General features: G+C 49.6%; 1 protein-coding gene across 3 annotated transcripts in view; it reads right to left on the reverse strand.

Annotated features, from left to right (window-relative positions):
* PCNX1 (pecanex 1) overlaps positions 1-23,878 on the reverse strand; it is a 617,237-nt gene that overhangs the window by 398,955 nt on the left and 194,404 nt on the right. For all 3 annotated transcript variants that reach the window (XM_085627291.1, XM_085627290.1, XM_085627289.1), the window contains exon 3: positions 2,269-2,374. In XM_085627291.1, coding sequence (XP_085483417.1) covers positions 2,269-2,374 — 106 coding nt within the window. The remainder of the gene's footprint in view (positions 1-2,268; positions 2,375-23,878) is intronic.

Raw genomic sequence — 23,878 nt, forward strand, 5'->3', positions numbered from 1 at the left:
GATCCCCTGCCATCTTCTGATCATGCTTATTAGATTGCATGAAAGGAATTTTGCCCATGTAAGGTGTGGCAAAGGAGGTGAACTAACTTTCCGTTTTCCAGATGACAGAGGAGTAAGGCAGGGGTGCGTGCTCGCTCCTACCCTGTTTTGCCTCTTTGTCAATGCATTGGTTGCGCAACTCACTGAGGTAAAAGACAATGATGCCCCTAAGCTAGCAGGCACAAAGGTCCCAGCAATGATGTTTGCGGATGACACCCTCTTAATGTCAAAATCGCCTATGGGCATCCAGAGGGTTTTGGATAGTTTTGTCACTTTCTGTAACAGGGGGCTGGAGATCAACACCCAGAAGACCAAGTTTATGGTCTTCAAGCCCGCCAAGACATCACGCTCCAATCCCTGTGTGGATGGCACTATGCTGGAGAGGGTGTCGGTATTTGAATATTTGGGTATCACCCTGACAGTAAATATTGAGTGAGGGCCACAAATAGCCAAAGCCAACCTTAAGTTAGTCCAGACTACTGGGGGTATTACAAAATTACTACGAAACTCCTCCGCTAAACCCGCTGCCCTATAGTAGAGATTAACAAGGTGCAAGCCAGGGGTGCAATAATGTACGGGCGGAATTGTGGGGCCACTGTTCTTGTACCAACGTGAGTAAAGTAGAGAATAATTTTATGAGGCGGATCCTAGGTCTCCCTTTAAGCACCCCTCTAATCCCTCTACGATTGGATCTAGGAATAAAGCCAATTGGGGATGAGATTGGTCTCAGACCCCTAATCATTTGGCGTAGACTGTGGGTGACGCTGGAATTGGCAGCCTATCGATCAGAATTAAAAGAGCTACTGAGTCTCCCATGTGTAGATAAAATCCTTTGGTTTACATATATCAAAGATGCATGCTGTAGCTAGGGAAAGCCTAGTCTTTGGAGTAACCCAGAGGAAGCGTGTTTTGCAATCTCACGCTCCGAATTAGTAAAAATCTACCAAATTACCAAAATTGTAGCTATCGAAGGGAGCTCAACCTTATGACATCTGACCGCTAAATTTCTGTTAATGAAAGAGAAATAAACAATTGAGCCCTTTCTGGATGATATCCAACCTCCCTTGGCAAGGAAATTATATCTCCAGTTTAGACATGGTACCCTGCCGCTTTGCGCTTTTTCATGTAAATGGTCAAAGACAGCCTTGCGCGGGTGCCCTGCCTGCAACTGCGAGGAAGAGTCACAGCTTCAGGTTTTCTTTTTTGCCCTGGCTAAAAGCTAGTTAGGCAGAGTTGGCTTACCCAGTTGTGTAGGAATCTAGGGTTTGTGCATTGTGGTGAGGCATTTAGAGTCCTGAAAACTGACACCTGCACGCCCATTGTATTCACGGTATTTCGATTCTTAATTTCAATGTGGCATAGACTTTGGACTCTTTTAAATTTGTTATCAAATCCGCAAGTGCACATAATGTCCCCATCTGTTAATGGTTAAATCAAAATGTTAAAGTCTTAAAATATAATAATGTTCCCATCTGCTTATGTTTTAATCCAAATTTTAAGTCTGTTTTTAACTCAAATTTTATTGACGCACCAAGTTTTTACTATGCCTCGTATGTGCACTCTTTAAACCTCAAGGTGGCTTGTGAGGCAATCTCCCTGGACTCACCATTTTACGACCCCAGCAAAGCACCTTAATGTTGTCTAAAATCAACTGTATTTTTACAGCCATAATTGAGAAGTTGTACTTCATGTTTGCCTCTTTCTGTAACACTCATTTGTAATGCACATATTCTGCACATGCACTTTATGGAGGCCAAAGGATCCGGACATGTTTCGCTGTAGACTGCTTTATGAAATATTAAGATGTTGCACATGCCTCTGTGTAAGATGGATGGATTCCTTTTTATTATCTGATCTTCTAATGAAATGTATTGTATTGTAAATATACTTTTATGGTCTTACTGAATAAAGTTTTTCTGAACTGAACTGATATAATTAAAATGTTTGTGAGGCAGTGTTCTTTTTTTATTTATTTTATTAATAGATTGTTTGCATTGTTGTTTGTAATTTGGCCCCTTGACACTGGACGTTCTCTGGCACAACCGGATCCAGAGAATATGTCCATCTTCTGAAGGCTAAGCAGGGACATACCTCAGCGGCATGCAATAGGGAGAAAACAAACAACTGATATCTCACCTTCTCCCTCTGACTTTTTGCCCTCTCCGGCTCAGACAATCAGTTATAGAATAGTTAGACACGTATAGAAAGCAAAATAAAACAGCTTCCTACCTGATTGTTTGGATCTAGAGCTGAAAAGGAATTTCGTGAACTGCAACCAACTGGAGGCGTGGCTTCCCTGATGAATTCAGACATCTCCAACCCTCCTCCTGGGTCACTGAGGAAGAAACAAGAAGTAGAATACATGTCACATGACCCATACATCCATTTGTAACTACAAAGTTGCCTTTTGTATTTTAACAAAGTTTATTGGTGTTTAATTTCAAATGATACACACACACACACTTGGTAGTTTTTGTTTTAAAATCTCAGAGGAATAAGGAAAAGACCTTTTCCGTAACAGCAGAATCTAATTATCCTAGAACAGCTGTCAGCTCTAATGTCAGCCGAATTGTGTATCCATTCATCGACCACTTCATGCACACTTCACTTATTATCGCTTTCTCCTTTGAAACTTATCTACTTCTTCCAACTCCTCATTTGGTTAGAACTCCACAGTTCATTGGTAGGAATCCACCTTGGTGACGGATGATCCGCCTGAGGTCCTCCGGTTCATGACAATACGCTACTAACCAGTGCCAAAGACATGTAGTTTTCTGATTCATGATTGCACAGCCCCTTTTACGCTTGGTATCTGTCACAGAGAGCACACCTAGATTGTTAACGGATGCAGATAATTATCTCCAGGTATACTGTACGTATAGTCATTGTAGCTATCATTTTACTTCAGACTGCCTTCAGTTTCAACGTATGTTGCGCGTTTAATTTAAATATTATATAATCCAACACATACATGAGCCCAAAGGCATGGAAACACTAAAGAGCAAGTTACTTACCTTCGGTAACGATGTATCTGTAAGAAACATTAGTTAGTTAGATTCCTCACCTTAGAATATCCCCAGGCGTCAGACTGGATCCGGAAGATTTTTCGTCAGCAATACCCCTTGCGCGTCGCTAGGCGTCGTCTGCGGCTCCGCGTCCGTCGTCGGCGTCGTGCGCCGGAATGATGTCGGAGTACTTAGACGCCGCCCTCGCGCGCTGACGTCAGTTCTTGTACATAGCTTTCCGCGCCAGGAACGCAGAGCCATGCAAAGACCGACACTGGTGCCAAAAATAAAATCTAGGGGCCTGAAAAGGATAACCTTAACCCTAGATGTCAGTTCGCAGAACGGGGAGGATGGGTGGGTCGGTGAGGAATCTAACTAACTAATGTTTCTTACAGATACATCGTTACCGAAGGTAAGTAACTTGTTCATCTGAAAGAAACACGTTAGTTAGATTCCTCACCTTAGAATAGATACCCAAGCAATACCATCCCCGGTGGTGGGTCTGCGAACCAAGATCACACCAGAAAGTCCTGGAGGACAGAACGGCCAAAGAAGCCATCCCTCCGGACTTGGCTGTCAAGGCAATAATGCCTGGCAAACGTGTGTAGCGAAGCCCACGTTGCCGCCTGACAGATGTCCTGCAAAGGGACACCCCGTCCCAAAGCAGTAGTAGCCGCTGTGGCCCGAGTAGAATGGGCGCGCAGCCCAACAGAAGGGTCCTTTTTTGCCAAGGAGTAACAAATTTTGATGCAAAAACGACCCACCGAGAGATGGTCCGTTTGTGCACAGCTTTCCCCTTCTTAGCACCCACGTATCCAACGAAAAGTTGGTCGTCCACCCGGAACTGCTTTGTGCGGTCCAAATAAAAGGAGAGCGCATGTTTTGGGTCCAGACGGTGGAGCCTCTCTTCCTCTTTGGAAGGATGCGGAGGTGGAAAGAAGGTGGTCAAGGTGACAGACTGCCCAAGATGAAATGGAGTCACCACTTACGGAAGAAAGGAGGGACGAGGCCGAAGGACAACCTTGTCCGGATGAACAGAGAGAAAGGGAGGCTTTGAAGATAAAGCCTGGAGCTCACTCACCCGTCTAGCCGAGGTGATGGCTACCAGAAAAGCAGTCTTAAGCGTCAGCAGACGAAGAGGACAATTATGAAGAGGCTCAAAGGGAGCACACATTAGAAATGTGAGAACAAGATTCAAGTCCCACTTAGGCATTACAAAAGGGACAGGAGGGAACGTGTGAGTAATGCCTTTTAGAAAGCGTGTAACTACAGGGGACTTGAAAAGAGAAGGCTGATCAGGAAGCCGCAAGAAGGCAGAGATGGCAGCAAGATAACCTTTCAGGGTGCCCAGGGCAGAGCCCTGCCGGGCCAAAGAAAGAAGAAACAGTAGAACCTCAGAAAGAGGGGCGGAAAGGGGATCCACAGCCTTTGCTGTGCACCATGCCACAAATTTGTTCCACCGGCAGGCATATACCGTCTTTGTGGAGGGACGCCTGGCTGCCAGAATGATATCACAGACTTCAGGAGGCAAGTCAAATGGCATCAACTGCCGCCGCTCAATCTCCACGCATGGAGGTGGAGGCTGGACAGGTTCGGGTGGAGGACCGTCCCCTGCTGCTGCGACAGAAGATCCTCCCGAAGGGGCAGACGTATCGGGGGATCGGTCAACATACTGAGTAGCTCGGGATACCAGTACCTTCGTGCCCAATCCGGAGCCACCAAGATGACTTGGGCCCGGTCGTGCCTGATCTTCTTCAGCACTCTGGGCAGAAGTGGTATAGGCGGAAAGGCGTACAACAGACCGCAACTCCACTCGTGACGAAAAGCGTCGCCGAGCGAGTGCCGCCTTGGAAATTCCAACGCGCAGAACTGCTGACATTGCGCGTTCTCTTCGGTGGCGAATAGATCTAACCAAGGCTCTCCCCACTGCTGAAAGAGACCTTGCACCACTTCGGAGTTCAGACGCCATTCGTGATCCATCATGCACCGGCGGCTGAGTTCGTCTGCTCTGGCGTTCAGGGAGCCCGCCAGATGTTGAACCACTAGGGTGACGCCCTGGTGTTCCAGCCATGTCCAGAGGCGCAGAGCCTCCTGACAAAGGGTCCACGACCCCACCCCGCCCTGTTTGTTGCAATACCACATGGCGGTGGTGTTGTCCGTGAACACCTGCACGACACTTCCCCTGACAGAGGGAAGGAAGGCTTTCAGTGCAAGTCGGATCGCTCTCAACTCCAACAGGTTGAGGTGGAGACGAGACTCCGCCGGAGACCAGAGGCCTCTGATCTCCGCCTCTCCCATAGGGCCACCCCATCCCAGGAAGGACGCATCCGTCACTACGACATGCTCCGGTTGGGGAAGGGAGAGGCTCTTGCCCTCGACCCAATCGCGGTCCGTGAGCCACCACTGCAACTGCTGTGCAGTGCCCTCCGAGATCAAGACATGGTCGGACAGGTTGCCGTGATGCTGGGCCCACTGAAACTTCAGGTCCCACTGCAGAGCCCGCATGCGCCGCCTGGCGTGATGCACTAGTAGGATGCAGGAGGCCATCAGCCCCAGAAGCCGCAACACTAGCCTGACCGAAACCCAGGATAGAGGCCGAAAGATGGGAATCAGGGCCTGTATATCCCGGACCCGCTGTTCCGGTGGATGGACCCGGAACTGCGCCGAATCGAGAACCGCTCCGATGAAGAGGAGCTTCTGAGAGGGACTCAAGTGTGACTTCGGCACGTTGATGGAAAATCCCAGCAAATGCAGGAGATCCGCCGTAGTCTGGAGGTGGGAGACTACTGTCTGGGGCGAGCCCGCCTTCAACAACCAGTCGTCGAGATAGGGGAAGACTGGAACCCCTGATCTGCGCAGATGAGCTGCGACCACCGCCATCACTTTCGTGAACACCCGAGGGGCACTGGTGAGGCCGAAGGGGAGCACGGTAAACTGAAAGTGCTCTTGGCCCACCGTGAACCGCAGGTAACGCCGGTGGGCCAGCAGGACGGGGATGTGGAAATATGCGTCCTGCAAGTCCAACGCTACCATCCAGTCTCCGGGGTTTAGGGCAGCTAGAACCTGAGCCAAAGTTAACATCTTGAACCTTTCCTTCCGGAGGAAGGCATTGACGTTCCGGAGGTCCAAGATAGGGCGTAGGCCCCCTTTGCCCTTCTTGGGAACCAGAAAGTAGTGGGAATAACAACCACGACCTACTTCTGGGCTCGGAACGCGCTCGACGGCCCCCTTGGCTAAGAGGGCCGAAACTTCCTCGTGGAGAAGATTCAAATGATCCCCCGAGATACGGTGGTGCTGCGGTGGCATGGCTGGAGGGGTCGTCTCGAAGGGGAGGGAGTAGCCCCTTCGGACGATTTGCAGCACCCACCTGTCCGATGTGATGGACCGCCAGTGGAGCAGGTGATGGCGAACTCTGCCGCCCACTGGCGTGGAATGGGCCTGAAAGCTCGGACTAGGAAGGCTTTGAGGCGGATGCTGCCGGGGTGGATGTGGGCTGACCTAGTCGTCCTCCAGAACCGCCTCGGCGGAAACCACGTCCGCGACCGCGCGCAGGTTGGTTCTGCGGCTGGTGGCTAGGCGCACGTGAGGAGGCACCCCTTCCTTGGCCACGAAAGGGGCGAAAGGCGGAAGTTTGCGACCGCGGGGCCGAGAGGCCCAAGGACTTGGCCGTAGCCCGGGAGTCCTTAAAGCGATTCAGCGCACTGTCCGCTTTCTCGCCAAAAAGGCGAGTGCCATCAAAGGGCATGTCCATGAGAGTGCTCTGGACATCGCCCGAAAATGACGTGGACCGCAGCCAGGCGTGACGTCTAAGCGCCACTGTGGTAGAAATGGCCCTACCCAGCGAGTCCGTAGTGTCAAGCCCACATCGGATAGCATGTCGCGCTGCATCCCTCCCATCGGCCAGAGCCTGGGTAAGTCGTGTCCGGACCTCCTCCGGACACAGGGGCAGCACGTCCTCCACCGCATCCCACAGAGAGTGGGAATAACGGTCCAAGAGACAGGCGGTGTTCAAAGACCGCAGGCCCAAACTAAAGGAGGAGAACAGCTTCTTGCCAAACTGTTCCAGTCTCTTGGAATCCCGGTCCGGCGGGGCGGTCGGGAAGGAGGATTGGGAGGTAGAGGCCTGGATAACCAGGCTCTCAGGGGTAGGGTGTTGGGACAGAAAACTGGGGTCGCCCGGAGCAGGGCGGTGGCGCCTGGCGACGTTCCTGTCCACAGGAGGAACTGTGGAGGGCTTGGACCAGGTGCCCTGCAGAACGTCAATGAGGGCCTCATTGAATTGCAGCAGAGGCTCAGTGGAGCTTGCTGCAGACTGAAGCACCTCAGTAAGGACGTTAGTCCTCACAGCCACGGCAGGCAGCTCGAGCCCAAGGGCTGCGGCCGCCTTGCGCAGCACCACAGAGAAAGCAGCGCCCTCCTCCGAATACACAGTCGGAGGAGAGACGAATCCAGTGTCCGGAGAGGTATCCAGGCCACTGGCCTCCCCCAGTTCATCTGCCCAGTCCTGTGACATTTGAGCCTGAAGGGCCATAGGATCCTCGGATCCCTCCCAGTTGTCCCCATCATCCGATTCCTGGTATACAGGAGGAAGGAGCGGAGCCGGGCGATAGACCTAATGTGTTTCCAGCGGCGGCGAACGCGGCGTCCATCGACGCCGTATCGGCGCCAGAGCGGGGCTGAACTGGGGCTCGACGTCGCGCGGAGTCGGCGTCGGAGGTGGTACCGGTGTCGACGCCGGCGGAGGAGGCGTGACGAGGTCGACCGGCGTCGGCGGGGACTCGGGAACGGGTCCCTCGGGCGCTTGCGGCGTCGAGGCCGGAGCCGTCAACGGCGCCGGGGCCGGAGCCGCCGGCAGGCAAGGCAGCCCAGTCGGGTCCGCGGGGCCCGAAGGCGCGCCAGCAGGCGTCGACGGCGGAGCCAGGCTCCTCATGGCCGAAAGGAAGGCACTGACTTCCGCCGGCGTCGCGTCAGTCCCAGGGACCGGTGGGTATGGGGACTTGCACGGCGCCTGCGGCTCCGCCGGAGCCGCGGGGGTGGAACCACCCTTACCCTCGGCCGAGTCGCGCGACCGGCGAGGGGAGTCCGAAGAGCGGTGTCGCCTCTTGGACTTCTTGGAGTGCTTCGACTTACCCGAAGACTTGGATCCCGACGACCGATGATGACGTCGGCTGCGGCTCCGCGACCGATCCTTGGACCTCCTCCTGGACCGGGATCGAGAGGGGCGCGGAGCCGAGTGGCGAATCTCGAGAAGCTTACAGGACCGCTCCCGTCTAGCCTTCGAGGTCAGGGCCTTGCAGTCCGAACACGACTCCGTGTCGTGGTCGAGGCCCAAGCAGTAAAGACACCGGCGGTGATGGTCCGTAACAGACATCAAGCGGCTACAGTCAGCACAGGCTTTAAAACCAGGCATCCTACCGGCACCGGAGTCGAGACAAGATCAAAAGGGATCGAAAAAAGTTAGTCAAAAAGTGACTAAAGGGGTAGCTCTCCCGGATCTGCGCTTACTGGCGCGGAAAAAAGAAGAACTGACGTCAGCGCGCGAGGGCGGCGTCTAAGTACTCCGATGACGTCATTCCGGCGCACGACGCCGACGACGGACGCGGAGCCGCAGACGACGCCTAGCGACGCGCAACTGGTATTGCTGACGAAAAATCTTCCGGATCCAGTCTGACGCCTGGGGATATTCTAAGGTGAGGAATCTAACTAACGTGTTTCTTTCAGATGTAACACTACAGTAAAAACATATTCAACAAAGCTACATAACCTAAAAGAAAGTTCTACCCAAACATAAAAACAAAGCAGTGAAAAATAAACCAAGTCCAGTGTTATTTATATACAACTGCACGATTTTTTAAGAGGAGAAATCTGAAAGGGAGTGTAGGTCTGTCAGGTAATTTGGCTATCACAGCATCCTCAGAAAATGGCAGGATGGCTGAGTGAGCTAACACTTGCTATTGATATATGCAATAATGATGAGGTCCCAAGTGTAAATCCCAGAAAAGCAAACTCAGATTTCCATACTCCACAGGTTAGTAAGTGCCATTCTAACAATACTGAGTAAACCAAATTTATAGGAAATGAGACGTAACAGGTGTGATATTTTAATTTAACGTTTATTCACACTCACACTATTTTTACTAAGTAAAAAGAAATGTCCTCTAGAGGTGAACACCCAGAAGTCTATTGTGGTCCAGAAGTCCATTGCAGGAGACTAATGGGGGTAGACTGAGGAATGAAGGGCACACAGCCAGTAGCAGAGATCATGTACTGATCTCTACCCATTCTAGAAATGGACAAATGAACCCATGTCTAATGTCCCAGAGAACGGGGTTAAGCAGCCTGAGGTTAAGCAAGACTGCTTCACAAGTTCAATGACAAAGCGATGCTGTAGGAAATATCAAATAAACACCAGTCAACTCATTAATCGGAGACACTTTTCAAGATGGCTCTCTGAGAACACAGTCAAGGTTAACCAAGACTACCTCATTCCTTCGAGATACTCCCAAAGTCGGCCTTACTGCGGAGTCTTCTGGAATAAGCCAAGTAGACATCGCTAGAAGGAATGATTACTATTCAATACATGAAGGCAAGCCAGCATTATTTGGCTCCTAAACTTATGGTGGAAGCAAGCAATGTCCCTGAGTAGCCGTTTTACCCACAACACGGTGAACCGTCGCAACCACCGGACTCAAAACATTGTTCATCCCAAGCTCATAGGACATAACTGGTTTGGATTCAATGCAGTCAGGCAAACTCCACAGTCACCACTACGTCTAAGGGTCATTGATATACAAATTCAAATAACTTTATTCGATCAGTTTCAGAAACATATATCATAAAAGTACATAGATTAAAATGTTTCCAAACAATAAAATCTGGCAAAGCGTAAGTATACAAGATATATGTTACAAGCGCCTGGTTGGTGGCAGTTCGCTTTTGACAATTCCCCTTTAAGAATTGTTAAATAATTAGTGCCACCAACCAGTAAAGTGAATGCAGGGCAAATTCGAATACCCCAATTATTTACAAAGGCCCCATTATATAAATAACTGAGGGCGAAATTACTCTTAAAATAGTCTTAGTATAATAAAAAGCAGTAAAAACCAGTTTAAATATGGGTAATTAAAAAAAAATTTTTTGCAAGAAACACCAGGTAAGACGCTCTTATCAATTTTCTAATACACACGGTTTAGATAAATAATACCACACACCAATAAGGTTAACATAGTGCAAATTCAGAAATCCCAGCTACCTACAAGAGGTCCAAAATATGAATAACTGGGATTTTAATTATATATGTAACAACTCTTGCAATATTAAACTATAAAAAACAAATTTGGAGGGGGGCGTGGCCTGGCTAGCCATCATGGCGGACGTGTGTTGAGCGCGCTCCGTCCAGCCCTACAATATCCTGATAAATTATCTTGTCTCTCCGACCCTGAATCTGTCCCTGAGCTGCTCCGTTGTGGGCAGAACACGGCGGCATACTCCTGGGCCGGGCTGGACGTCGCAGGAGGTTTGCGGACGGTGCTGCGGTGATGCCATCGAGGAGAGCCGGGGAGTTGCCTGAATTCTGGCCGAGCTGAGGTGCCGTTGTGGCGGCTGTGCAGGGGGCGAGCTGTACGTTTGTGATCCCGCGAGCCCAGTCTGGTGCAGTCGGAGCGGGGCTCCTAAGCGGAGTGGTGGAGTCCCCTGATCCAGGGAGGTCCGGCGAAGTTGCGGAGCGGCTCGGTGGCCAGCTCGAGCCACAGAGGTGAGGTGCTGCAAGGGTGTGCGGCACGGCTGGCCGCTATCTTGGGGCAACAGACTTCTCCTGGAGGCGTCCACACTGGATCCCCGGGGTGAGGGGGGCCCTCCGCGACATCAAGAGCTTCCCTGGGTCCCATCTCGCTATTGGGGAGTGCCTCGTCACCATCGCCTTCCCCCCTGCCCCCTCTGAGTGTGTGCTTGCTGGGGCTTCGGTGGCCGTGTCGGGCCGCGAGTGGACGGGGCAGATCTGCAGCAGCCGCACATCGGGGCCCCCCAGTAGGAGGGGAAAGATTCTTGGAGTTGGTTGGCGGGGGTGCCGCCGAGGTCGGGACTTGTGGTGCTTCTTTCTCGTCCCCATCACCTGACCGCCATCTTGGAGCGCTAAATCTACTCTGGAGGCGACCTCACTGGATTCTTGGGTGAAGAGTGCCCTCCGGGACACCAAGAGATCTCTTTGACCTAAGGGCTGACTGGGGCCCGTGAGTGCCAACACGTTATTGGGAGGTGCCTGCCCGATATCTTCTTCCCCCTCCCCCCACCCCCTCTGAGTCAGGGCCGGCTGGGGATTCGGCGGTCGTATCGGGCCGCAAGGGGAGGGGGAATTTACAGAGCTACCACATCGCCTTGGCCCCAGCTGGGGGGGCGGTTCCTTGTGGGCTCCCATTCGGCGGTCGGACCGGGCCACGGGAGCCTACTGGTGGGTGCCTTCGGTTCTCGCTCCCTCCTTTGCTCTCCTTGGGCTCGCGTGGGGAGTCCTGAGGGCGGCCATGACGCGTGACAAGGGTGGAGGAGGCCAGACCAAACAAGGTTCCATTGATAAATATACTGGTGCAGGAGTGGTTAATGGGACGCCCGGTGGACAACAGGGGGCGATAACAGATAATGCGGCACTTATGGTGGCCATCACCCAGTTCAGGGACATGCTTGATGCGAAAATTGGAGCGGCCGGCTCAGATGTCATGCTGCTGAGGCAAGACTTGCGTAACGCGGTGTCACGCATCACGGAAGCCGAAACCCGCATCTCTGGAGTGGAGGACGATGTCACCTCACTAAAGAAAAAAGTGGCTATCATGGAGACAGCTCAGAGAGGACTTGCATTCCGAGTGGAAGATGCTGAGGGACGGGCCCGGCGCAATAACCTCCGCTTCGTTGGGTTTCCGGAGGGTTGCGAGGGGGACAACATGGAACGCTTCCTTACGCAGTGGTTGGAGAGCTGGCTCCCCCCAGAGGCTTTGTCCCGTTGCTTTGTTGTGGAGCGGGCTCACAGAGCACTTATGCAGAAGCCTACAACGGGGGCTCGCCCACGGCCAGTCATAGCAAAGCTCTTTAAGTACCTTGACCGTGACGCCATATTGAAGCAGGCCCGAGCCAAGGAACCTCTTATCTACGACAATGCACGCATTCTTATCTTTCCTGACTATACGCGGCTAGTGCAGCAACAGCGACAATCGTTCATAGCGGCGAAGGCCCATCTGAGGGACCTCAAGCTCCCCTATGCTCTCTTGTATCCCGTCCGCCTGCGGGTTGTGTACCGCTCCCACACACACTACTTTGATACCCCGGAAGAAGTCTTCAAATGGACTGATGAGACGGTGCGGGTGAGAGTCCACACACCACCTGGGAGAGAATCCGACTCCTCATCGAGTGAGGTGGCCCGGAGCAGTTACGGGGTCAGCTGATGTCTAACAGACTGTCACATTCTAGGCGTCGCGCCCAGTCCTGTGGCGCCTCTTCCCTCTTGGTCGGAGTGGCTCCCATCCCCCCTGTTGGGGATCGGGATTCCGCCCTGCCGCGACAGTTGCTTTAGTGTTTTTGAGGTACAGGGTGGGGGATTTGTTCGGGGGGGGGGGGGGGGTTCTTTATGTTCACAGATCGCGAATTCGCTGTTGGTCCGCACCTTCCCACGCATGCACCGAAAAGTCCCCATACTAGCTATAGAGGTAGATGCCCACCCGGATGGCCCATACACCTCATAGGGGCCAGGTGACCCCAGGTACCCTCCACATTGTTAGCTGGAATGTTCGCGGGGCTTTCGACAAAATTAAACGTGGGGCCATACTTCAACAGGCCAAATGGGCCGGGCCGATGTACTTATGGTGCAGGAAACACATCTCATGGGTACGAAGGCCCTTTGCTTTCAGAGGTACAGGTTTCAGCAGGCCTTCCACTCCGGCTTCACGAGGGGGTTCACGGGGGTAGCGATAGTGATACACAGCAGGGTCCCCTACACACATGATAAACAGTGGACAGACACAGGGGCGATACTTGTTTCTTCGGGGCAAGATTGGGGAGGACCTCCTGGTATTGGGCAGTGTCTGTGCTCCCCCTCCCTTGCAATGGAATCTGGTGGAGCGGCTTATGACCCTCTGGGCAGACATGCCTGACAGGCTCTCTGTGGTCAGTGGGGACTGGAGCGATGTCATGGAGCTGGGGCGGGATAGATGGCGGGGAGGGGGCGGTCCAGAGAGTGGTCTTCCCACGAGATTGCACTCCCTAGCGACAGGGCTTGAATGGGTTGATGTATGGGGGCGCCACCACAGGGATAGTCAGGAATTCACCTACCTCTCTGCAGTCCATGATTCATACTCCAGACTTGACTATCTCTTTGTTCCCAGGGTGGCAGTGGGTAGGGTGGTGTCGGCGGAGATTCAGCCCCGGGGCCTGTCAGATCATTCCCCGGTGGCCCGATAGGTCAAGGGCGACAACCGTTGAGGTGGCGCCTGTCTGTGAGGCATCTGCAGAATGAGGATTACAAAGAACACATGAGTGAAGCCTGGGTGGCGACGCGTAGCAGGATGTACCAATGGGGTGACAAGTCCAGCAAGATGCTGCATCGATTGTCAGGGAACCTTCCATTCCCAGGCACTGCCAGGAGTCTTGGACCCGGCGGGAGAACCGATTACAGACCCCCCAGGCCAATGCGAAGAGCTTCGCCACTTATTATGCAGACTTATACACTCCGAAAGAATGCTTATCAGCTGCAGTCATAGATAAATTCATAGCCGACCTACCACCCAAAGCGTGTCAGATGAGGTGAGGGAACAGTTGGAGTTACCACTGACAGATGAAGAATTGAGCACGGCCCTGGGAGAACTTAACCCTGGGAAGGGGCCTGGACCAACGGGTTCCCCAGTGAATTTTGTAGACAATTTTTTGTACAATTGGCCCCTCACTTTCGACAGGTGGTGAAGGAGAATCGGGAACGGGGCTCACTTCCCCCAGACTGGAGGCATGCAGAGGTGGAGGTGTTCCATATGCCGGGCAGGCCCCCGGAGCAGCACGCTTCATATCGTCCTATCTCCCTCTTAAATGTGGAGGCGAAGGTCCTGGCCAAGGCCCTGGCCAATCGCCTCCTGCCTCACATCTCCACCCTGGTACACCCTGACCAGGCTGGGTTCATGCCCCAGAGGGCGACCAGGCACAATATTAGGCGAGTGCACGTGGCAGTGGCAGCCTTCCGGCAGTTGGGGGAACCGGCGGCTCTGCTTCTGGCTGATATGGACACGGCGTTTGACTCAGAGCTGGGTGTACCTTTTTGCCCTGCTGCGACAGCTCAACTTCGGACAGCGCTCCCTCTCCTACTTAACGCTACTATACACAGATCTACCTGCGTCGGTGCGGGTGGCGGGGTGCTCTTACCCTCTTTTTCTATCAGGCGGTGCACGCGGCAGGGATGCCCCTTGTTCCCATATTTATTTGCACTAGCTATGGAGCCCTTGGCGGCGTGTGCGCGCATCAACGCACAGATACGGGGATTTGAATGGGCGCCGGGCCTGTCTGATAGGATCGCACTATATGCGGATGATGTACTCTTCTTTCTTACAGCCGTAGACAGGACGGGCCGCGGCTATTGCGCATTATGCAAATTTTCGGGGAAACTTCGGGACTCTATATGAATCCCCGTAAGTCAACATTATGGATTCTGGAGGATCGGACGGGAATGGGTGCGTGGGCTTCCTCGGTTCAGTTGGCGGTGGGGGACTGAAATATCTGGGTGTGTTCTTATCAGATGTACCTGCAGTCTCCTGGGAGCGTAACCTGGTCCCAGTGTGGGAACGAATCCGTGAAGATCTCAAGTCCTGGTCCCGTATGCCTCCGTCATTATATGGCAGATCGGCGATATTCAAGATGGTGGCGCTTCCCCGGCTCCTCTACCAGCTACAAAATCATCCATATCAGATCCCACCCCGGTGGTTCAGACAGGTGAATGCAGCACTTGGGCAGTTCCTGAGGGAGGGGGGAAAGGTGCGTGTGGCTCTGCGCACATGTTTCCAGGCCATCTACTGCGGGGGGCTAGCGTCCTCTGATGTTCCCTCATACTACCACGCTTCGCACCTGCTGGTTCTTAACGAGTGGTGGTACGTAGACAGGGAAGACCCGGCGTATGCAGTTGAGCGTCAACTCATGGGACACCATTCACTACATACAATACTATATTCAGCGCCTTTGCGGGGTTCATTGCCATCGGTTATGCGGGTGGTGTTCCTGGTTTGGAGGCAGGCATTGCAACGAATGGGGTGGTGGAACACGGACTCGGGAAACCCCCCTCTGGGCAACGGGCGCTTGCCTCAGCTGGTGGCTCTACAGGGATTAGGGGGATAGGACAATATAGGTATAGGTATCTCGGTCCTAGGTGATGTTATGAGGGGCCGGACGCTCAAATTCTTTCAAGACCTACAGAAAGAATTCCTGATGCCACAGTCCCAGTTTTATCGCTACCTTCAATTTCGGCATGCCCTATCCCCTTTTTTAGGGGGTTTGGAGTCGCTACCGGAATTTAGCCTGCTGGAGGAAAAGGTTTTTATGGGAGTCCTAAACGTCCGGAAAATTTCCAGAATTTATCAAACCCGAGTCACTCATTGCTCCCCCACACTCCAGAAACTTCGGAAGGACTGGGAAGAGGATGTGGGCACACTGGGGGAGGAGGACTGGACCGAGGCCTTGGCAGCCCCGCAAGGGGCGGCCATAGCGACGTGACTCCGCCTGGTTCAGTTCAAGTATCTACACAGGGTCTACTCTACTTGAGTGCGCTTGTGGAGGGCAGAGCTGATCGCCTCCCCTGTATGCCTTCGCTGCAGCAGAGAGGAGGGTACATTCATTCACACAGTCTGGCGCTGTTCCTCTCTTGACTGCTTTTGGAGGGGGGTATATGACGGTCTTTCGGAGGTTCTGGGGTGGGAGCTCCCCCCGTATGCCGCAGCTGGCCTTACTACATGTTATGGAGGGGATAGGAGGCAACATCTACAAGCGACACCTCATGCAATTAAGCTTTACGCTGGCGAAAAGGGATATTGTCAAGGCATGAAAGGCGCCAAGGGCGCCATCGGTGGCCGCATGGAAGAATGGGCTTGACTTTTGTATGGGGCTGGAACAACCTATTTTTGTTACTAGGTGGTGCACACGTAAACATTACAAGATTTGGAAATGGTGGATTATCTGGGACTGTTGCTAGACCCGCCATCAGTGACAGATGTCCATCCGATGGGATAACTCATATGTGTATCTTTAGACTGTGGGGGTGCAATGCGGGGTGGGGAGGCCCAGAGGGGGTTACTCTTTCTGCTCTGTTTGCGTGTGGTGGACAGGACTATGCAGATCTTGTGCGATCAGAGGGAGGGGGGTTGGGAGGGAGTTGGGGTATTCCTTAGTCTTTTTATTGTTGTCGTCTGTGTTTGGACCTTATTTGGAAAAGTCAAAGTCATCATAACTGTATAGTTGGATTGTGCAGTTGCCTCTGGAGTGCAGAGCCCTGCAATATATGTGCAAAAAAAATTAATAATTTGGATACAAGTTTTTAAACAGGAAATTCATCGAAAACTCCCCCTGCCTGCTGTGTTTTTTATCAGTTAAGTGAATTGCTGAGCACCAAATAAAAGCAGAACTCATGGATACAAACGGTCTCCTTCGCATACAAGCCTAGCGAAATGAAGCTACAGCAAAGCAAACGAAGAGGTCATTGAGCTTTTTAAAAAAATACAGAGCAGGACAGCACTGTACAAAGTTATATTGTTTTAAAAGGGGTACAATACATCTATCTCGTCCTTTATAAAAGTGACAAAAAAAGAAAACATGAAGATCGGATTGTTCAAAAAAGTTGTCACATGGGCAGAGTGACAGATCTTAAAGACTGCTTCTTCGCAGGGAAGCCCAGTATCAGCGGAATTAAATTAATACGGAACCTCAGGAGAATAAATCTATGCTGTAGATTTCGGACACTTTCAAAGTATGAGTACTCACCCTCAATTGGGGTTGGGTCAGCTGGTCCAGCATAACGAATTATTTTACATGGTACTTTTCTTTTTTAATATGCCCTTGTTAGAAATATAGCTCCGAGACTCTTTTTGAAATCTAGCACAGTAACTCGAGCTTGTAAATAGTTCTGGTACGCCTAATCGAGACATATTAGATTTAACGTACTGCAACCATGCGATTTTTTTGTACGTTGTCTGATGACAGATAGTTTTTTTTATAATAGTCTGGGTTAGGTCTACAGAGTCTTTTTTTCCATATCGAGTGCCAAGTTTAACGATGTCAGTTACATACAGTAGGCCTAGTTCTAGATGGCAAACGTGATTTGAAAGTAAGCCTGGGAGAGAGACTATCTTCTTAAAAAAATTATCTTCTAACTTTTGGAGAGAGTCTATTGATGCTGTTCCCCACAGCCCTGCTCCATATGTTGTGACCAAGATTGTTTTGGCACTATAAATCTCTTTTAAGATGGCAATGGGTTTTGAGCACAGTTTTTTTAGTAAAACACGAGACTGCAACCATTATTTGCTCCATTATTAGTGCCCTGCTGTCCACCATGTTGGACCAGGATTTTTAGGTCTCGCCTGGCATAGGCTGCGCACATGCGCAGTCTCGCTGGCGAGATTTAATGACTTGGGGTATTTTGTGTAAAGGGCAATAAGCCCCGCCCCTCTTTTCCATTGGCTGGCGTCACCGCTTATGCTAAACGGTGGCCAGCCATTGGAAAAGAGTTGGTAGTGACGTTTTCGTTCGGCTTTTTCTGCCGTCCCACTTGGACGGCCTCGCCTACTTTCCTTCTGAAGTAAAAGGTTTCTTATCTTTATGGGGCCAAACACATGGCCCCATAAAGATAAGAAACCTTTTACTTCAGAAGGAAAGCAGGCGAGGCCAAGTGGGACGGGCGAAAAAACCAAAAGTATACGTCATGGCGAGCGCTTGTTGTTTGACTGTCTAATCACCCTATTCATAATTCTTTTTTTGCAGCGTCTAGTTGAGGGCACGGCCCTGCAAAGGATTGTGCGTTTGTGAAGTACGTATAAGTAGTTAAAACGCCGTCCCGAGCACAAGCCTTCCAAACTTTTCGCTTTACCCTTAAAACATCCTGAAGCATATAATCCAATTTTACATCTTCCACTTATAAGCTACATGTTTAAAATTTCAATGGAAGTGATGCAAGACAAACAAATGAAAAGAACCAAGGTGCGTCTACGTGACCAAACGAGGCTCGTGAAGTGCGGAAAGCTACTACTAAGGTCCACCAACCAAAATAACTCGTAAGCCCCTTCACCGGAGGTTAAAGCACTCTCAATGAGTCATCATGAGACACATAAAATTGGACACAACCACGTGACCCGGAAGACATTCCTTGCAGTCATATGACTGGGGTCAGCTGATTTTTCCATTTACTTGGGTTAGTTTTAATCGTTTTCAATTCCCATCCCAATATTTCATACTCCCTTTCGCTTACCCATCCTGTGCCAAAGCACTAGTGGAGTGCCCGAGCAGAGCCCCTTGAGTCCGAAACCAGCTAAGAACAGAAGCCACAGCGACGCCATCTCCAGTAATCAGTAGACGATACACTTCCGGATCACGTGGCTGTGATTAATGGGTCGGCCTTTGCGGGGCATGCGACTTCACCACTACTTGAGGCAGCCTGGTGGGGTGAGAATTTAACCTCTTTGACACGCTCTGAATATGCTGTGTCACGCATACATACCAAGCCTTCCAAATTAGGCTTTAAGCAAAAAAACAAGCATTGGCATAGCCAATAGGTCTCACTTTTGGGACCTTATAAGTATTTAGTTATGCAGCACAATATCCTTACTGCAACAACATTAACTGTTGCATGGCTAAACACTTATAAGGTCCCAAAGGCGAGACCTATTGGCTATGCCAATGCTTGTTTTTTATCAAATGAAACCCCTAAATAGGGGAACGTCTCCACTACTTCCAATTTTCGGGTTCCAATATGGAAAGAAGGAGTTCTTTTAGAGTTTCCTAGACCTGTCACTTGAACAAAAGATTTGGACTCATTTATTCTAAGGCCCAGAGATGACAGAAAACTCCCATAGGCCTCTATTAAGCGTTGCAAAGCTACGCCTGTCCTGGCTATTAGGACAACGTCGTCTGCAAACTCCATGGAAGACTAGACATTCCTCCTGTAAACCTCCTACAATCCTCACTCCCAACCTCCTGGAACGGGTCAGGAGTGTTGTCTACTACTGTACTCAATAACTGCATCTCAGATGTAGATAATGAACAAAAATGTAGAAAAAGTATCCGCCAAGGTAATCACTGGTGTACAAGTGATGATTCTATGCAGTGTTTGAGCCCCCACCCCCGAGTAAAACAGGACAATATCCTCATTTAACAATCTTACAAGAAACTAAGCCAGATAATAGAGCTAGGTAAAAGAGACGTGCTTAAATAAGGGCAACCGTATTACAGCTGTTGTGCTGGGGAATTATTCTCTGCACTAAGCTTGAAGCATACTCATTCCGGACACTGCCTTGAAACATTTACACCAGGACCAGCAATTTCCACAAGGTCTCTAAGCAGACAGAATGAAGAGTCTATTCATGCCTGCATAAGTAGCAAAGAAAACGTTGCAGATGACAGAAAAAAGATTGCATTTGACCCAGGATTGACAGTGTTAGTCAAGCCCACTGCACAAGGTATAATTGTCATTCACCCTCGAAACACAGAAATAATTTTCTTCTTAAGGATATACAGTTGCTTAGAAGAAGGTTTGTGGCAGGCTGAACAACATCAATTAATTACTACTACAGAGTGAAGACTTTGGCCATACTGTAGCCTTAAAGGAACCAAATAATCAGATTACAAAGGAACTTCCACACAAAGAAAAAACCCTAAGACTACCAAAGCATCTGTACAATCTCCATGGACATGGACATTTTATTACCCACTGTGTTATTCCGTAATTATAAAGCAAACTATTGCCATAGTATCTTGATTCGGAGATGCTATCAGCTGGTTTACTTGCCCTAGATCATATGGAGGAGAAAAGCATCATTTTGAGTTGCCACCACACTTGTGCATCCAGCTGTAAAGTCTACTGGTCAGAAGTGTCTCCCCTCAAGGTAAAGTGTCCTTAACCATGAGCTAAGCTAGAGTAAATGTGCCTCTGAATATCCGCGCTAGGTGATGGAGCTCTCAAAAAGCACAAGGTTTTCTACTTTGTCAGGTTCTGGTCCAACCTTGTGTTCGACTAGTGCTTCAAGTACAGGTAGAGGTCATTAACAAATTTAGGAAATCAAAAAAGGGAGACCAAGATCATGAATGGTTGAAAAACCTGAGAACGAAGGTACATGCGAAAGGTGCTTGTTCCGAGGACTGGCAATGACTCACTGAGTTCAATGAAGAAGGCATCAGATTATTCCTTTCATGATAAGTATATGCAACACTTTGAGATTTCAATGGATATAGCGAGATCATGGGACAGGAAAAGGAGTCCAGAAACATTAACTAGATAGAGTTTTGCTTTTCATTCATGATGGCATTCACCTATACCTGCAAACATAATTCGATCCATTATTCTTTAGAATGCCGCCACGGATAATAGTAAATATTTTGTGAGAAAAAGGCATCCATCTCTGGAGTCCAACCGTACGAGATTTGGTCAAATATCCAATGGACTTGGGCCATAGTTATCCTACTCTTAATTCAGATGCAATGGGGATATTACAGAATAAAAATGAACAGGAGAGGGGTGTTATTACAGAATACAAATGGACCAGAGTTTTGGAAAGGTGATGTTGTACAGTTTCTGCTCAAGAGAGAGTGCAGGCACTTTTTGAATGATGTTCTCATTTCACATTCGATGCACCTGGGCAACAAAGGGGCTTTTGGTAACAAGCTGTCAGACTACAGTGGTTAACTTGAATTCTCCTGAGATAGGTAAGGAGATATTGATCCAAAGCATGCAGGAATGAACATTGTATTCAAATGATATTTTATAATAATCACTGTGCAACAAGTAAGTTGTAGGCTATGACACCCCCCTGGAACCACAAAGTTGTAGCTATAGTGGGGCAATTCGCTAGTATATGTGTTCCACTTTCAGGAATTTTCAAACTAACAAAGTGTCCTGGTTAACAACGTTCTACTCTATATATTAAAGTACTATGGCTGATTGATGGTGAGGAAGAAGACAAATTGCGTCAGAAAGGTGGACGTTTCCTCCCTGGACTGGCCTATGGGCAGCCTCTGTCCATGTAGTAAGGCATGTGGATTGTTAATCACGAATGTACAGTGTGGAACCAGTACCATGATCCACTTCTTGGGACTATACATCACAGAGAAGAATGGATTTAAAAGATCAAGACAAGGCACAGTTTACATATCTACATTTAGCAGAACTTGTAAAACTGTGAATAGGACAAAAAAGGCACGTTTCTGAGATGCTTTTGGCACCTCGTCCTCTTTGGCTTTAAGTTCCAAGCTCAAGTGCAAGCCACAGCACAGCTAAAAATAAACTGGAGATTCTTTTCTTGTCTTTTCTTCCTCTGAAAGAGGTTACTTATTCAAGAAAGCAGTACAAGGCGCTTCGACAGGAAATTGATGGAACATTGCTCCATCAGGGAGGCCTGAGGCCTAATGAAAAGGACTAGTAAGGTCTACAAAGGTTTAGTAAATGGCCACTTTTGGCAATATATGTACATCCACTTCTGGCCTTCAAATAACATCAACCACCCCTCTAATTGAGTACTACTATTACATACCCTAGTTCTGCATCCCTCTGTGAATACAGAAAAGCATTTAAACAATGCAGCTCTTCCCTGTCCTGTATCACCACAGATGAGCCAGCAACGTTCCATAAGGGAAGACCACATGAAATACCAGTACTTGATAAACCATCTCTCTTGGGCACAGGAAGGCTCAACACAAGGAAACAACAATCCCTGGACCACCAGAGGTATTTAATATTAAAATACTATCCTATCAATCATATGTGTCTACGTGCAGTGCAAAGTCTCCCGTGGCAAAACTGGAGCATCTCTATGGGCTGCACCCACAACAGAGACTTGACACGAAGTACAATACACAATCTGAACACTCTACAAGTCATGCATACAACACTAGCCTGCGGAAAACCACCCATGCAATGCACAGCACTTCACCTGCGGTAACAATGTGCTATATAAAAAACATTTTGTTTGGGGGTCCTGCAATCTTATCAACAGGGCTGCATTGGTGTAAGAAGGATGACGCAAGTAACCTTACCACCTTTTTACTCGCAAAAAACATTTGGCCTCCGTTTTTTTAACAGAACGAAAACAGCATAGCAGAGAGAATAAGCATTTGCAATGCAAAAGGTCTCACATTACTGAAAGTTTGAGCTATTGGTATTGCAAATGATAACGTTTGTTATTTTTATTTTTTAAAGATATCTCAGCAGTAGCATAAGTAATAAGATAAAAATCCACCATGCAAGAAAAGGGAGCAGAACCATAGGCTGTTAATAGGTGTCCCTGTGGAGTAGTAAAGGGACCCATATTAGCCACATAAGATACTGCACCCTTACTTATGCTACTGCTGAGATATTTTTAACAACAAAACAAAACTAACAAATATGGGTGGGAGCAATGAAGGAGCCCCCGCAGCTTGCACAGAACTGTTCAACTCATGGCTATCACTTCTGTAGCCCAAGATGTTGGAACAACCCGTCTTCGATTCTGGCGGTTTTATAACAGAGGGCAGTTGCAATAGCCATCCAAACAAACTTAGATGTTTAGCTGCTCCTTTCGATGCTGAGCCAGGAGCAAAGAGCATGGTGGCTGGCTGCAGGCAGGGTGGGAAGTGCGAGCCTGCGACATCTGGAGAAATCCGGCCAAGCTCTGCACGAAGCCACCAAAGGCCTGCTGTAAATAAATATTTAAAATAAACTCATGTCAGAATGCGACACCCTAGCCTATACTGTGTCCCCTCCCGCCTTAGTAGTACCTGTACGTGCAGCTTGGGGAGGAAAGGGCTCCGAAAGTTCAAAACGACAGATGCTTCTGGCTAGTTGTGGATGTCAAAGCCATTGCGCATATGCACCTCAGGAGAACAGGAGGAAATGGAGAGTGGTGGGTAAATGGCGACTACTTTAGAGGATAGGGAACAGTACTGTAGTTTACTCATTTACTGGTGAAATAAAAGTTATATGGGGGTGTAGGGTGTCGAGCCCAAGCACCAACCTCATCAAGAAACTAGAGCTGCGCTGCCACGAAGAAAAAACAGCAGTGTTGTAAAGGTGCAGTACCATAGGCTGTCAGAAGGTGTCCTTTGGGACCGCTTTTGTCCGTATATGGTACTGCACCCTGCAAAGTGGCTAGGGAAAAGGATATGGCTCAGCGGTGAGAGTTGCTGACTGGGAAGCTGGGGATCTGTGTTAGAGTCTGGTGTCAGCTCAACGTTGTACGTATCGATAGGTGCACTATATAAATAAAAGGGACTAATTCAAAATAACATAAGAATTTAAGCAGCAATCTCAGGGTGGGCAAGCAGTGTTGTGCAAGCGTGTGGGGGTAGACTGTGCAAATTAACCAAATGAGCAAAACAGCAGTGTACTTGGGGGGTTGTGGGGGTGTGAGAGCAGCATTGTGGGAGGGGTGAGGAGGAGGCACTGGAGCTAAGAGACCAAAGCTGTTATGGGAGGGGTGAGGGGAAGGCACACCGCAAGCAAATGAAACGACTGAAGTTTCACAATTAAACAGAACAGTTAACAAGCAAAAAGGAAGGCCAACAAAAAAAAAAAAAAAAAAAGTTCTCTTTAAGTATAAATAACCTGAACAGTAATAACACATGTAAGAGGGCCAGTCCTCATGGGAGGA

The sequence above is a fragment of the Triturus cristatus genome, chromosome 9 (assembly GCF_964204655.1).
Source record: "Triturus cristatus chromosome 9, aTriCri1.1, whole genome shotgun sequence".
NCBI classification, from domain to species: Eukaryota; Metazoa; Chordata; class Amphibia; order Caudata; family Salamandridae; genus Triturus; species Triturus cristatus.